The 16,953-nt window shown below is 39.6% G+C and overlaps 2 protein-coding genes across 3 annotated transcripts; one reads left to right on the forward strand and one right to left on the reverse strand.

Annotated features, from left to right (window-relative positions):
- Positions 1-1,194: 1,194 nt before the first annotated feature.
- LOC117396952 (phytanoyl-CoA dioxygenase domain-containing protein 1-like) lies at positions 1,195-9,604 on the forward strand. 2 transcript variants are annotated; one of them, XM_033995375.3, is made up of 11 exons: positions 1,195-1,388; positions 2,698-2,856; positions 3,906-3,981; positions 5,096-5,143; positions 6,318-6,373; positions 6,822-6,884; positions 7,199-7,220; positions 7,601-7,729; positions 8,324-8,440; positions 8,693-8,819; positions 9,141-9,604. In XM_033995375.3, the coding sequence occupies exons 1-11, from the start codon at positions 1,356-1,358 to the stop codon at positions 9,184-9,186; spliced, it is 876 nt and encodes a 291-aa protein (XP_033851266.3). In that variant the 5' UTR covers positions 1,195-1,355; the 3' UTR covers positions 9,187-9,604. The 2 variants fall into 2 exon arrangements, with proteins under 2 accessions (XP_033851266.3, XP_058861566.1); XM_059005583.1 differs by lacking the exon at positions 1,195-1,388 and adding an exon at positions 2,143-2,232.
- A 479-nt stretch (positions 9,605-10,083) lies between these two features.
- Positions 10,084-16,914, reverse strand: LOC117396947 (dolichol kinase-like). The gene is made up of 2 exons (XM_033995366.3): positions 16,796-16,914; positions 10,084-15,795 (listed from the first exon to the last, which is right to left on the reverse strand). The coding sequence occupies exon 2, from the start codon at positions 15,686-15,688 to the stop codon at positions 14,081-14,083; it is 1,608 nt and encodes a 535-aa protein (XP_033851257.3). The 5' UTR covers positions 15,689-15,795; positions 16,796-16,914; the 3' UTR covers positions 10,084-14,080.
- Positions 16,915-16,953: the final 39 nt, after the last annotated feature.

Genomic DNA, 16,953 nt, shown 5'->3' on the forward strand with positions numbered 1-16,953 from the left:
CCCCGTTTTATAAATCCTTTCCCCCTTTTTTAAGTTTCTGATATTAAATTATAATAAACTAAAACATGTAAACGCCCGACTCTTGTAATTGTTCCTTTTGTATGTGTGTTTTGTCTGTGTTATACATTGAGTATATGCTGTTCCGATCCATGCCACAAGCAAACGCAGGGAACCATTCCAGATGAACTGGAGACAGCAGATCAGTAGTGCAGAATGTTTTTTTACTCTACATGAGGAAAATACCAAACATATCTCTAAACTAGAACTGTTAGGAAATGTGCTCTTTCGTGGTAGTGGAATAAAAATCTATGTTTTTGTAAATATGTAAGAGTGCCTACCAACGTTTTAAAATCCATGTATTTATTAGCACTGGTGTCTCTTTTTTTAATTTATTATTTACTTAACTGTATTTATTTTTATTGTGCAGATATTTTAAAGACACAGATGGACAGTTGGGGCTGCTTCCTGCTATCTAATCACTTCAAGTGTTCAAAACTTACTTCAAAACCAGCTCACACTTAAAACATGCACCTCCTTTATACGTTTGGAGCAGTGTATGTTTTTAATTTGTAAACTCCCACTACTGCAGGTGTTAGCAAATATTTTTTTGTCACATATACTACCCCCATGGGAAACCTAAACAAACTGGACTATTAACAGTGTGCGCTCTCTGGTGAAGAAGAGTTCACACAATGATGAAGTATGAAGCACTGGGAAGTGGACACCAATTATATTTCAAGGTAAAATGTTACTTTATTGTAGTGAACTGCAGCATCACTTCAAGTCCGTGGTTAAGTAAAAGGCATACAGTAATATGTTTTGTATCGAGGAACAATCAATATTAATGGTCTGTTTTCTCAAACCAAACAGCTTTACCTGGATTTAAAAAAAAAAAAAAAGTGTCAGTTTGCATTTAGGAGAATTAGATCTCTTCATTAGGTAAAAACAAACTATATTATTTTATTATTTATTTGTTATTCTGTAGTTGTCCATAATGGTTTACATGCTAGAATGCTGCAGACATTTCATATCCTAAGTCTGTGCTTGGTGGTTATGGAAACAAGCACGGTAAAGACGATTTGGAACACACTCTGTTGAATTACGGTACTGTTGTTTATAATGTATTTATTTCACAAACGAGCTCAGATGAGAGTTGCAGGGGCCAGGTGGGCGTGAAAGCTCTTTATCGGTTTGCCTTTGAAGTCGCCGGGGTCATTTTTGAGATCATCGCGTTAAACTGGTTTAAATCACATGCTGCTATCTGGCTCCACCACACCAGAGTTTAGAAAGCGGAGGAAAAACACAATCTCATTCACGCCGCTGATTTAAAAGAAAAACAATAGATTTCTGCGGCGATGGCTTTTATAACGGACGAACAAATTCAGAAGGTGAGTCGCTGTTCTAATTTGCGCATCGTTTTAGTTATTGCGCGGTGTCTTGGTAGCCGTCACAGGCAGATTCACTATGGCAGTCTCGTGCATTGGTCCCTGTAATTAATTACATGACTTTAATTGTTTCCAATGTTGCAACGCCATCGAGTGCAATTGCAATATCAAATGTAAACAGTTTGCAAAACAGGTTGACAAAATGTATTTAATTCCTCTCCCATTTACAAACTCGTATACAATAGCACTGTAAAATACAAACTTGCAACCCAATGACTTTAAACCAGTTAAATGGAACGCCATAAAACCAGTCCCGTATTCTGTAGGTGTTTAATTACACTTTTTGGCAAGGGTGTAGTGCTATATTTAGACGTGAGGGGTCGCTATTATACCCTCACCCCCATGCCGTTCCCGTTTCCCCATACACTCAACAGAACGTGCATCTGCTTGCAAAAATAAAGATTTGTGTAAGGCCACAGGTACCCTTTATTTGTTTGTTGCGATTGAGTTTTATCTGTTAAATAAAGTTTAGCATATTTTATTTACTTGATTTCTGATATATGGGTCTAAAAATAAGAACTGTTCCAATTATTACATCTAATTGTAAAGCGCTGACACCTCAGCACAGCGCTGATACACGTTCCCTTCACCTCTCACTCATTATTGTAGAACAGGCACGCTATATATTAATAGGGGCGAAGCAGATAAACATTCTACAAGTGAAGTACGAAAGCGATGCGCTTACTGCCCAAGAAGTGAGGGGTCAGCGTAACTCATGCGTACACAGTCTGAACCTATTGCCTAATAGTGAACGTTCTTTATAAATTCAAAGTTCAAGGAAAGTAGAGTAAGTAAACTATGCTTTAAAAATGATTCTGCTTGTTTGACCATACAGGTAAATGTTTTTGTGCATGAACTCAAATCTGACTATACTACATGCATGTTTGGAATATCATACGGGTTGTGAAATGTTTACACACAACACATTTTTTAAATGTTGTGTTTAGAATTTGCAAGTATTTCTAGTTACATTGCTTAGTATGTTTATTTATTTATTTATTTATTTATTTATTATTATTATTATTATTATTATTATTATTATTATTATTATTATTATTATTATTAGAGATTCAACGAGTAGGCTAACGCTGTTCCTTGCTGGCATGTGCACAAGGGTAACTGAGTCCTAACCCTAATCTCTCTTTTAGATATTGTATTTTTTTTTAACTGTGTAAAGCGCCTTGAGATATGCAGGTCTGCACATGATAAGGCTCTGTATAAATCGAAGTTGTTGCTGTTGTTTGTGCGACAGTACCGGCAGGATGGGTACCTGGTGCTGGAAGGGTTCTTTAGCCCAGAGGAGTGCGATGCCTTGCGGGAGCGGATGGCGGTGATCGTGGAGAGAATGGACGTGCCGCTGCATTGCCGAACAGAGTTCTCCACTGAACAAGAGGAGCAGCTTAAGACCCAGGTGCAATGTTTATGTGATTCGCTGATAACGTAGCTGTGTGATACAGGTACCGATTAGACAAAACCAGCGCACACTTTGATAAATGGATTGGCCCTCGCATGACTGATTCATTTGTAGCATATCCCTATATTCCCTAATACAGTGCAATCGCTCTGTGGCCAACATGCCTTTTTAAAGACCACTTTTGGTCAGCAAATCAGTGCAGTTAAAAATAAAAACGATACTGTCCTCTAAAAACAGTATAGTTATCTATAATTTACTATGGTATATACTGCAGTATACTGTAGAAAGCTGTTCTTTACTTACACCCTATTAACAGGTATTTTCACTGTTTCAAAGAGTTGTCTGCTCTGCTCAGCGGTATGTAAGGGCAGCAGTGTGGAGTAGTGGTTAGGTCTTTGGACTCTTGACCAGAGGGTCGTGGATTCAATCCCAAGTGGGGGTACCCTTGAGCAAGGTACTTTACCTAGATCGCTCCAGTAAAAACCCAACTGTATAAATGGGTAATTGTATGTAAAATAATGTGTAAAAAATAATGTGATATCTTGTAACAATTGTAATTGTAAAAATAATGTGATATCTTGTAACAATTGTAAGTCACCCTGGCTAAGGGCGTCTGCTAAGAAATAAATAATAATAATAACTATCGTGGTTAACCTGTTGAAAGCATTGTCACACACAGTAAAAGTGTGAATAGATACCTGATTAAAATCTATTTGCCTTGTAAATAGGGGTGAGGAGATGGAACTGAAGTGTGCTTTATATATCAACTTTACAAGAAGACTATGTGTACAGGACACATTCTTGTTTGGTAGCCTTATTTATCCTGACGTTTTCTCCTCCTCAGCACAGATTTATTGTGATTGATTTGAACCCTTTTTGCTTTATCCTTTTGATAATTATTTTTTCTTTTCACGCTTTCCTTAAATGACAGATGCAGGTAAGCAGTGGTGTTTGTTTATTTTTTTTAAGCCCAGAAAGAGCTTACAAGAGGGACTAGACTGCATTTGTATTGTGTTGAATTGTAAAATCTATCTCTTTCTCTGAAGGGCAGCGCAGATTATTTCATGTCAAGTGGAGACAAGGTCCGCTTCTTCTTCGAGAAAGGAGTTTTTGACAGTCAGGGTAAGCACATGTCACTCAAGCAGAACATGCCGAAGACTGGAATAGAAACGAAAAGCCCCAATCGGAAGTGTCGATGGGAAGGTGCATTACTGAGCACCAGGGATACTGTCTCGCTCTCTTTCGTATGGCATTTGAAAAGCAACGGACCAAGTTTCTAGCTGTATGTTGAGTTTAGAAGCCGTTCGATGGAGATGGATACCTTTCATACTGCCTGCAAAAGAGTGTATTGGGCAGTGATCAGTGATGTGAGGGATGGATGTTCAACCTAAAAAAGGCCATTTACAAAAAACATAAAACAAAGATCTTGAGCTCAGTATTACAAGACCACTTTCACAATTCATGTGGTCAAATAGCAGTCCCGAGATGATTATTCTTTAGATATCACTTACTATATGCAAGTATATACCGGAACTCAAACAAAAACTAATCCTTTAAAGTGCATAGTATTTGATCTGGTTCCTGTACCACAAGAGAAGGCTCATATTCAACTGAAAAAAAAAACACACACAGACTCTTATCAGGCATGACCACCTTAACAATGATAGAATACAAGATTCTAGAAAGACCGTCACTATTAATATTGGGACGGACATCTAACCTGGATTTACCTAAATACAAAGAAAGGGTAAGACTTTCATCCAGCACATTGGCTAAGTAACTGTGTGTCACTGGAAATAATTAAAACCTCCCCCTCTGTTGCAGAACAGTGGAATCACCTGATAGAAGGGATACGATTAGAAACAATAGGACAGGGTGGCAGTGACAAACCAAATCTTTTTACAAAATGTTGGTCAAAAGCAGTGGACTATATACCCAAGATTATCCATTAGATTAATGATTTAGCCATACAAAAATATATATTTGAACTCCTGGACAAATGATTTAATCAATGAGATGTGCCTTACATTACTGTAAGAAGGCATTTGTATTATATTCTCTCAAATACAAAATATACAAATGTATTATAGCAATGATCTTTGTATAATATAACGAACTAATGAATTTACTTTCTGCATGACCATTCATTTTAAGAAACAATCAAATCTAGATGCTGCTTACTGGACAGTTGCATTGCTGGCATTGTAATACAGTATGTTTCTGGTGTCTCTTATAGGCGACTTTCTGGTGCCAAGAGAGCGTTCTGTGAATAAAATAGGACATGGTAAGTACAAGGTGATTTAGATTCAGTATGTAAATGCTAGTCAAGGGGCTGCTCCTATAAATCCCCCTATTTGCTCTATTTGTAATGCCTTCTTTTCATTGTTAGGGCATTGACACTACAGAGACTGGGTTTCATATGCCTGGCGTATGTCTCTCTTACACAGAAATATCCAGAGAACTGCTCATCTAATTGTGAGGACACTTGGTACAGACATTCCATAGTTACTCAGATATATAGGCGATGGTAACCTACGATTGCATACTTTCTGTTTTGCACTGTATATGCTTACACAAATGAAGGCTGTCTGTTTGCTAATGCTTTGCCTGGCATGATCTAAACCTTGTGTCTATATATATATATATATATATATATATATATATATATATATATATATATATATATATATGAATGAAATGTAGCCAATTATTAAAAGAGTGAGGTGGTTCAATGACCCAGAAAGGTTCAATAAACTTTGATCTGTTTTTTGCCTTGTGCTGTTCAAACCAGGCAGCAACAACCCATTTAAAAATGTGCAAGCTCTTTTCCATACTGGCTCTGTACTTGAGATCAAAAGGCTGTTACAGAGGAATGCAACATTGAACAGACTGGAAATAGTACCCTGGTGATTAAACTCTTTAAATGAAAAGATTTCATTGGATAACAGGATGGAATCAGCTACCGTAAAACTTCAATTAAACGCCTCTAGTTTTTATTTTACAGTATTTGCCAGCAGACCCGGCACGTAATGGAGACAGGTGATTATTTGAGACCCGGCAATTATTTGAAGTTTTACAGTATAAAGCCCTGTTTTATTGCAGTTATAGCCATGTGATCGTGTGTTCTCTTCACTTGCTTGCTTTAGACTACAAACCTAATGGGCATCTTGATTTTGCCTTCCTAATACACTCTACCGTCTTCTTTGTCGTTTTCCAACCCATATTGAATTGCAAGAAGCATTCATTTAGCAAAACAAAGGATTTGTTTTTTGCCCAATTTGATGAATCCTTTTGTAACAAATTCATACTGTAGTTTTCACTTCTGTGGAAGGATTTTTTTTTCAGTTAGAAGAATCCTAAAATGAAAGTAATAGATTTTTCAACCAAAATACACAAACAAATGTATATTGAAATACATGCTTGCATCGCTGATGGTTTTTAAAAATATTTATTCACAGCACTTCATGCCTCTGAGCCTGTTTTTAAAAATGTCACACATTCTCCAAAAGTCCAGGTAAGCAGGATATGTAGCTAAACATGAAAACACTAAATTCATATTTTTTTTCATAACCACAAAACAGTGAGAACCTCCAGTAAAAATAACTTGTTCTCGCTTCAAAAGCTTATTATTTTCAAGGGTCAAATTTTTTTTTTTTTTGGCATACTCTGTTTTCAGTAACGTAACAGGGGTAAATCTATCAAGCTTTAAACACTCGATCATCAATCCTCTGTAAAACTAAAAGTAATAAGTTCAAGTAAATAGTAGTGCTAAAATAAACGTGTTTATAAAACTAACACTTTGAGAGCACTAAGATAAGGTAACAAAGACAAAGTTTATTTAAATATGTCTAGAGAAGATGATGAAAATGCCCTCTTGTGGTTGCCATGGTGACCACACAATGCTGGCTGTTTCGTAATAACCTCCAGTGCTTGCGTGCAAACCTTGACCCTTATCTTCACAGGAATTATCCAGGAAGCTGGACTTCAAGCAGCCAGTGGTGGTTCAGAGCATGTACATCTTTAAGGTATGTGATTACCTATAAACTCATTGACTGAGAATCAGTGCAGTGCACTCTGAGGTCTATTTGGGGGCCACAGTATCAAAATGTACACCCTGAAGGGGGTGCAGGCTCCCGCACCTGGGATACAAAGCTAAAGAGTTTGACCCCACAAATTCAGAGGGTTTGGCACAAGCCAAGACTTGACTTGAGTTAAAAAATGAGTTATTTTAGTCTATCTTTCAGTAAGGCCCAGACCCAGTTATTTGGACAAATGCCATGTTCAGAACTTGAAAGCTGAAGAAGCGGCTTCCACATAAAAAGTTTTGTCTTCATTTCAGCAACCTGGAATTGGTGGTGAAGGTAAGAAATCTGCTTCTGTACTCTTCAGTGAACATCTATTAAAACTGATTTATCAACCAGCCAATTCAAAGACTTCTAACTGAAAAGCAGTCAATTCCAATAATATGTTGTACTTCCTTTCTTTGTCATCAGTAAAGGGTAAAGAATGTTAGGTTCATTAGTAATGCCTTAATGGAATAACCTGCAGTTATCGTGCAACAGTGGATAACCAAACTGGTGTGTGCTGGTCAGAACTGGTCTAAGAGGGCCATTAAAAATCCCTTAACTTTTTTTTTTTTTTATAAATGGCTCTTTACCAATGCAGAACAGCACCCCCTGCAGGTTATAAAGTGTCATTGGAAGCTCTGGTTGAGTAAATATGTTCTCTCGGCCTCCCTTAGTGACCCCTCACCAGGATGCCACGTTCCTGTACACTGAGCCCCTGGGCAGGGTGATGGGAGTCTGGATCGCTCTGGAAGATGCCACCGAGGAGAACGGCTGCCTGTGGTTCATCCCAGGGTCTCACAAAAGTAAGACACCCAGCAAACACGCCTCGCCCTTCTCACTGTGCTGCTCGACACCTTGCTGTAGGAGTGGATTCACCTTTACGTGGTCAAGTTGGGAATCCATTGCTGAATTATTTACCATAGGGAAGTGTTTAAATGTTATAAAACTTCAAACACTCAATCATTAAATCTTAAGTACACCTATGGCCAGTGGGGTAAAAATCAGATTGCAGCATACACAGCATGTTATGCTATATTTTTTTGAATATATTGGTAAATAAGTATATAGTTAGATCATTAAACAGTAAAGCTAATTTTAAATGTAATCTGGGAAGGGGTCAAGTCATGTTTTTTAATGCAATTGGAATTGATATTTTAGAGACATAATGATTGTTCAACTGCTTTCATTTGAAGCCCATTTAATTGACTAACAGTGACTTTGATTTAAGTCATTTTAACCCAATACTGCTAATTGCAGTTTTGATCAGTGATGTGTTGGAATTGAGTCAAAGGGAATCAGAATTAGAATTGGAATTTTAAAAAGGAATTGGAATTGAAAAGCAGGGATTGACCCTGAATGTCATTTCAATCTGATTGAAGCCATCTCTTTCTCACTAGCTGGGATTACCCGGCGGATGGTCCGCACTCCTGAAGGTACCTTCCCTCGCACGCAGTTCATCGGCTCAGAGAGAACCTATGCAGATGAGAAGTTTGTCACGGCTCCGGTAAAGAAAGGTAAGCACCTGGAGACCTGGGGTCTACCTGAGACCCCACTGGATGAGTGCAGCTTCTAATAAAAAGGAACCTTGTGAAGTACAGTCTGTGTAGTGTTTTTTCAAGTCTGACATTGTTCAAAAATGTTCTGTGTTGCTTCTATGCATCCCACTGGAAATTAAACGATGATCACCCCTCTTTTCTACACGCTATACCTTTGCTGTGCTAGTTGTCGAATTCGGTCTCCTTAGCTCTCTCTGTGTGTCTGTGCAGGTAGCCTGATCCTGATCCACGGGGAAGTGGTCCATCGCAGCGCAATGAACTCCTCCAATCACTCCCGGCACGTCTACACCTTCCACATCATGGAGTCTGAAAACACACGCTGGAGTGCGGAGAACTGGTGAGGGCTGGGGGGCTTGGGAGATGGCAAAGGAATAGAGAGTCCGTCTGCTTTTAAAGGTCACAGGTTTTGTGATGGTGATGTGGGCAACCAAAAAGGTCATAGCGGGAAGATACTGTACTGTAAAAACGCAGAACCACCGCTTTGGTATTACACGCTGTTTTATATCTGCTGTATAAAGCTCAGTTTTAAGCAACATGTGTACAATGTGAGGACCAACATATGTGTTACAAGTATTTTCTGAAAGAATACCTAAATACCTATGTTATAGAATGATACGTGTGTACTGAATACAATTCTAACTGTCTTTTTTCCCCCCAGGTTACAGCCAACCCAGGAGCTCCCTTTCCCTTCCCTCTACACCTAAAGCTTTCCAACACCTTCCCAGCGGTTACAGCGAAAGCAGTGCAGTTCCTATTCAGCATCGTGGAACCACCACTCCTGTTATTTAAATCATTGACCCTTTGCAGTTTAAACTTTGACATTATTCTGATTTTAAAAAAGGTTTTAGTCAGGCTTGCTCATACAAACAGAGCAGGGGGACAGAAATATTGGGTTCATAATATCCCACCTTGTCATACACACAAATAATTGGAGAGCAAGGTTGAGTGCAGACTTACACCACCGTGCTATACATATGTGTTTTATATTTGCCCAATGTCCATTATTATTATTATTCTAATTAAATGTAACTTTTCTATACCGACTATAGATTTTTTAATCTTTGTTTTCTGTGTACATCGATCTCTTGCCCATTGAAAGTGAAATAAACATGAACTGCTTCACTTTGTGTACATTCATTTTATCTTACAATTCCATTTGACATCAGTATAGTCAAACTGAGTAACAGCTTGTAAAATGTTTTTCTTTGAAACATCTCTGAAGATGCCATCCCTGCCCGCCATGTTTATCGAGGTTCATCTCATTGTACCAAGTTTACCCGATGATTAAAGAACAGTTAAATATTGGGTCAGCTGGTGTCTGTGCTTCCTCAAATAGACTGCGGTTTTGCCTCGTTATCAGCAGAAGAAAGGTTTTCTTACACAAGATTTTGATAAACACTAGCCGTCGCAGGCAGGAACTGTTCTGGATCCAGCTCACGTCATACCCAGAGCGCACTGCTGCGGTCTATCCACTTCAACATTGCAGTAAATTAGCTCTTTGAACAGCAATTTTGGAAACGCATCATCATTCCTTTACAAGATGCAGAAAATACTGTGTTTTGTTTTAGATGATGCATTAAGGACAACATTGTTAGTCAGAATGTATAAATCTTGTCATTTATTTGTCATCACAGACCCTTGTTTTTCCATTCGTGACCCACTGTACATTTTGGGGAGGAGGCAGCAAAAAGAAAGTTCAGTTCAGTAGTATAAATACTTAACATGCCATTCAGAAAATGCATACAGTAAAAACAAAAGGAGAAACAAAACACCACCAAGGTTCTCCGTCGACACAGGGAGGAAAACAGAATTGCTCAGTCAATATGTACAGCAGTGAAAGACACTACAGATTATGTTACCAGTTCTGCTGCAGTGTCCCTCTACTGAGCAGGAATAATGTGGTTTGGACCTCATATCAAGAGCAGGCTGGAGGTTGCAGGTATCACTACTGGACAAACAGCATGATTTTATTAATAGGTACCCTGAGTAAGAGTGCAGCTGTTATCAACAACAGCTCAGAAAACAGCTATTGCTTTTAGAGAGCAAGTTAGTACAGTACACTTTTAAACATGACTGTGTACTAATGCACTGATACAGGTATCAAGCTCATAGCCAGCTAACATTCTAAAACGGCTTCTATGTACTTGGAGTCTTATTTCCATCTCTGTTATGACAGACTCTGAATATGACAGCCAAACCAGTGACAGGTACCCTATTACACACGTTACTCGAACAAAGTTTCACAAAAAAAGGCAAAATATACAAAAACCAAACAAAAACAACAATTCATATTCGAAAGCCAATGAGAAGCAGTGTCAATGAATCCACCCTGAGCCACAATGTATGACATTATCCCCCCAAGTATTACAGGCACTTAAAACTGCAACATACAAACGGTTATTCCACAATGTCCTGTATAAACACTTTTAATAAAGATCATGTTTGCTTACTGTCTTTGCATGTTTCAAAGAGTCTGAGAATTCCTTATTATTTTTGACCTTTAGCGTTTCCTTAGAACCCACTGCCGGCCGCATTAACAGTTTTAGGGTCTCAAGGATCACTAAGTCTGGGACAGACTCTAAGCATTTAGTCCAGTGCAGGGTTTGCACCATTTTGTTCTGAAGGGGATGGACTGTTATAAATCCATCATACACAGGAGCCTCTGATTAGCCAATTATATCCTTCTCACTGCTGGCAGATGTATTTATGACACACAGTTTTTACATAGATCTACATAACTGCTTGTCCAATTGTAATGAATCTTGCCGAGGGCATTCTTTAGTAATCTGTACTTACAAAGAGTCTGTCTGTCTATATATCAAACTTTATATGGGGGGTGGAGGTCATGGGGATTTTATTTTTGTATTTGTAGAGGTGGGGAGGCATGTACGTCGCTCGCATACATCACCAGTTTTTCCATTTAGAAACCAATGGTGGAAATTAAAAAGAACTGGACTAAATACTTAGTAAACTTGGCCCTTACTAGTTTGTTCGCCCAATCTACAATAAATGATATCACTACACCTCCTCCTTCCCCCTTTGACTTCTGTATATGTATTTCTATAGGGGCTCTGATGTCAAGCAATTGTGATTACGATATTTCATGCTTGGCTATCATAATTATTTTTGAAACCCAGAATAGAAAAATCAGTCCCCATCATTCCAAAACAATAATAGAAAACAAAGATATAAAAATCAGCTTTATCAAGCTGTACAATCACACTTACAGAAATATGTTCCTTATAAAAATCATTACACAGATATATTATTACACGCTGTGGTGGCATGCATTAGTGTTGCCAAGCAGTTATCTAAACTAACTCTAAGAGTAAGCACTGTTGAGCTCTTATAAATAAACCACAAAGAATTAATGAAACATACAGTAACTGACTGCGCATACTGTACCGTACCATGCTAAACGAAGTTCTGTTAGCAAGAAATCCAGCCAACACTACTGTATTTTATTTGATGGAGCGTTCATAAGATGCATGCAAGATTTCCTGCTTTTACGTAAATTACAAATCCCTTTAATTTAGGCTAGCTAAATTACCCTGGATAGCCGAGGACTTGAGGTGGATTTGTGGTCTATCCACTGACTCCAGACCAGAGCCAAGGATTCCCCAACCGACCTAACCCACCCCGCCCGGACAGTGCTTGGCCAACTGTGCGCCGCCCCCTGGGAACTCCCGGCCATTGTCAGTGTCATAGCTTGGATCTGAACTGGCGATCGCCAAACTACAGCAGGCTGTGTGGTCCAGTGGTTAAAAAAACGGGCTTGTAACCAGGAGGTCACCAGTTCAAATCCCTTCTCACTCACTTACTCACTGTGTGACCCTGAGCAAATCACTCCTTGTGCTCCGTCTTTCAGGTGAGACGTTGCTGTAAGTGACTCTGCAGCTGATGCATAGTTCACACACCCTAGTCTGTAAATCGCCTTGGATAAAGGTGTCTGCAAAATAAACTAATAATAATAATCATGCAGAGTACATTTACTGGATGCACCACTTGGGAGCAATCTACTCACATCTTAATGTCATCACATCTTAAGTGCAAAAAACATGTGATTTTAAATTAGTACCACATGCCAGGAATCTTCTAAAATCCATTATTCCACTCCCTTTGATGAAACCTACATTTCCTTCATTATGTATGTTGCTAGAACTGCCCGATTCAGGCCAGTCTAGTATCCAGTGCAACAGAACAGCACACAAACCAAGCGTTCTTTACAGCGTTCAATACTGTGCATTGCAAAGAAAGAGCTGTGTGCATTCTCCCTTGAAATTAAGGACCGCATTAAAGAATTGGCTGACTTCTAAAGATCAGTCAAGTTTATTGTTTGACTTGTAGAGTGGTACCACCTAGTGGCAGGATTGCTGAACTTAAACTCAGTACCACTACAGTACATACAGTATCAATTTGTTGTTGTCGTGACCTAAGTACGTCTAAGTGGCACCGGCTGGGCTTAGCTGGCTTTTAAATGCTGTCTAATGCACTCGTTTGACTTTCTGTTGGTTATTATCTGAAGTGAACAATAAGAGCCAAAAGAAACTCAGGAAGCAACATGGGAAAACAAATTGAGAAATCCAATAACCTGTTTAATATTTCAGTAGCCAAAGGCTTCCAGGTACTGGGACCCCCTTGGGAATGAAGCCTACCCAGAGAAAATTAAAACACGTACACAATATTAAAGGGATCACGTCACTTGTCGAATACCAATGACATCTAGTAAAAGCATCATTACCAAGGATTTGTCTTGCATTTCAGCTGTATATATTTGTTTTCCAGACTTTGTTTTCACTGCAGCTCACAGTTTAATTTCACTTATCCTGCACAACACTATAAATCTAATGGAGGGACTTTCCATGTGCAGGAAATAGTATCTAGGCACTACGACAGGAAGTTCATTTATAGTGGCAAGAAAGACGTGGAAATAAAGTCTGGTAAATCAAAAATATGAAAATCAGAAATCCTTGGTTGTTACACATTTACCACTGAATGGAGAGACACCGCAATTATACCTTAACCGTTTTGTCATGATTCTCATTGTAAAACCAGGGCATTACACTGCAGGCAGTCCTTGTCCTCTAGTCTTCCTTGTTGATCCTTTAGATATGCAGTGTACAAAAAAGGAGTATGAAAGAATAGTGCATTTTTAAAAGTACTGTATCCACTTTGGGTGGTAACATCACATTATAATAATAATAATAATAATAATAATAATAATAATAATAAATTGCTAGAACCACTAACGAATGCACAATCAATCGCTATTTACCTTTTAGAATTTCTGTAAACATTATTTATACATAAATCAACAAATAATTCAAATGTGTTAATTTGGGTTTTCTTCCTCTTGTAATGTTTGCAAATATATCCATTTGCTAGTATTCAAAGCTGGGCAAAAGTTAAAACTCACGGGGTTGATAATTTCATAATTAAAATATATTTTACAACAGGGAACAAAATTCATAATGGTTCTGAGCCCCTAAAATACTGCCAGATGGTAAATTAATTGAAACATTACCTGAACATAGTTCTTGAAAGTGGATACAGTACTAGCATGACTTCTTACTAATAGGATTTCATTCCACACTGTGTTCATATCATCAGTAGTACGAAAAGGTAAAGAGGTAACATCAGGTTGTCTATCTGGGATGTGTAGGCTTCCAGTAAGGAAACTAGTGTTATTGACCCCACGATCCAGCTGTAACTTGTGTTCAAGTTAACAGTGCCGTCAAAGATCAGCAACAAAGCAACAGCGATGATCTGAGCAAAGATGGAAGTGGCCGTTCCCTCCACGGTCTTCTTGGTCCCAGGCCAGCGGATCTCCCCAAGGGTGCTACCGAAAACAGATGCCACAGTGTCCCCAACCCCCACTGCGAGTACCCCTGCGTAAGGTACCAGCGCACCTGCACCAGGGAGGGTCCCTTTGGGGGTGCAGGGTCCAGGGAACAGCCAAATGGGAAGGGACACCCCAAGGAGGAGGTAGATGTGTGTGAGGATCAGGGGGCCAGAGTCACGTTCGTCCAGAAAGAGAGTCAGCAGCTGCCGGAGCAGCTGGCCTGTGGGTCTGATACGGAAATACCGGACATACTCCAGGAGCATGAAAACCACCAAACAACCCACTGAGGCCACGTGGAGGAGCTGCCGGTCGTAGATCAAGCCAGGGACGTACGTGGCCACCACAATCAAATGGAAATACTTCCTCACCAGCGTGGATGCCTGGTGTTTCTTGGACATGGATGACCTCTTGGAGTTCTGGTGCAGGACGATCACGGAAGCCAACGCTGCCAGGAAAACCCAGTAGCCCAACAAGTAGATCCTGGTCTGGCTGTGGAGCATGAAATCAAGCAACCACATGATGGGATGTCTGTGGATGAGAAGAGCTAGCCACGGCAGGATGATCCCCAAGCCTAGAACGGCTGTCATCATGTGAAAAAAGAGTGAGGAAACCCAGGTTTCTGATTCCATGAAGCAGAAGAGCAGGGAAAAGAAGATTCCCAGGAGGAGTGATCCCACTACTGCCACCAACAGGAAGTAGTTAACAGGGTCTCCTTTTGCCTCTGAGGCATTCAAAGAGCGTTTGATGAGCTGGTTGATGACAAAACTAATGCCTCCCACAATGATCAACGCTTCCCCCGGAGTAAAACAGCGAGGCAGCAGGTACAAGAGGATCAGACTGAGGTAGACAAAGATCAGAAGGACCTCCAGCACTTCAACGACTTCCGAGACTGTCAGGATTTGCTTTATGGTGTACAGAACAGCACTGCTAGCGATGCCTGAAATGAAACAGGTGTTAGTGGGCACCGGTCTGGTAATGCCGAGGGCTATCAAAGAGAGGAAAAGGGCAAGAGCCATGCCTGTCGCTGTGACCACAAGGGAAAAACGCTCAAAGAACACATTGCCAGAGTCCTGGCAACGTTCTTTCACAGCCATTCCAATCAGAGGCATAACCATGCAAGCTGGCAATATACCACTGTTGGCCGAGGGCCTGAACTGAAACACCGCCCCGCCAGACTTCAGTAAACGATCCCACTTGTGCTGGACGTAGAAGGCTTGAATGGCCAAGGCTATGGTGCACCAAGAGAGTTGATTCCAGATCACAGAATGGACACACAGCACAATGCTGAAAACCACCAGAGATTCCACAAGCACTGGGTTTGTCAGCATGATCGCAGCGTTCACTTCCCTCACAGCAGTATTCATAACTTGTTTTTTTTTAATCCAACACAGTTGTTTCTTTTACACTATTTTAATTCCACCAGCAATTTAGTATTTACATAGTCTTCAGATTCTGCTCCATTTTACAATATCTGTAAAAAACAAACAAAAAAAATGAATATATTAGATTCAGCCCTGTATACAATTCAGAATGTATAGTGTCACCAGTCCCCATTACCAGTTTCTGGTACTTTAATGGAGTACCTGGTTTATCATTGAGAGATTCCTTTATACTAATTATATATTTTCCCCAGCTAATTGATATAGAGTAACCCATGCTTACTGCAACCCTACACCGCTCTGGACTCTTGACCGGAGGGTCGTGGGTTCAATCCCAGGTGGGGGACACTGCTGCTGTAGCCTTGAGCAAGGTACTTTACCTAGATTGCTCCAGTAAAAACCCAACTGTATAAATGGGTAATTGTATGTAAAAATAATGTGATATCTTTCAACAATTGTAAGTCGCCCTGGATAAGGACGTCGGCTAAGAAATACATACTAATAATATATGACGTTACTAATATCTAATTCATTTTATAACTATGCATTAAACAAGCTACTCTGTTCACTAAATGTACCAGAACACGCCACAAATGTACTCGTATTACATACAGATCGCGTGTTTCTTCTACAGTAACCTCACACATTACCGAGACTTTTTAATAATGGTGTATGCTTTCTGCAGCTGAAATTCACTGAAAATGAAAAACGTCGACTCCACTAAAGTAAAACAACTTACAAATGTTTCACAGTGGTGATTGCTACAATGTGCGTGTTTGCATCTACGGTATTACACTACATTAATGTTTACACAATGATCATCTATCAGCGATATTAACATGTAAATACACATTCAGACAGCTGTAAAAGCAACTCAATGCGGTAACTTTACAGCCACGTTTTACAGCATTCATTTTGCTTCTCTTATTGATCACTGACCCCGGCCTTAAAACTAAACCGTTCAGTTGATTTTACGATTACATATTTAGAATTTAGACACAGCGTACAACTAGGGTACCTATCGATTGCTAGCGAGGAACAAAAAATAAAACCACACCATCGTTTGTTGGTAACAAAAAAGCGTTACCTTACCTTTTCTTTGCAGAACCTATCTCAGGAATTATATTTGTGTCCAATCAGGGATTTTTTTTGCAGACCTTAACCCTCAGGAGGTAGCCATGTTGACAGCTAAAGGGGGGGGGTTATGCACGCTTGTCACGTGACGAGGGCGGCTCATGTTTCATGGAAGG

This window comes from Acipenser ruthenus, chromosome 31, assembly GCF_902713425.1.
Source record: "Acipenser ruthenus chromosome 31, fAciRut3.2 maternal haplotype, whole genome shotgun sequence".
In the NCBI taxonomy this organism is placed as follows: domain Eukaryota; kingdom Metazoa; phylum Chordata; class Actinopteri; order Acipenseriformes; family Acipenseridae; genus Acipenser; species Acipenser ruthenus.

Coding starts and splice junctions, on each gene's coding strand:
- LOC117396952 (XM_033995375.3), top strand. CDS start 1,356: ATGGCTTTTATAACGGACGAACAAATTCAGAAG. Junction 2,857..3,905: donor AGGAGCAGCTTAAGACCCAG/GTGCAATGTTTA, acceptor CTTTCTCTGAAG/GGCAGCGCAGATTATTTCAT. Junction 5,144..6,317: donor TGTGAATAAAATAGGACATG/GTAAGTACAAGG, acceptor ATTTATTCACAG/CACTTCATGCCTCTGAGCCT.
- LOC117396947 (XM_033995366.3), bottom strand. CDS start 15,688: ATGAATACTGCTGTGAGGGAAGTGAACGCTGCGATCATGCTGACAAAC.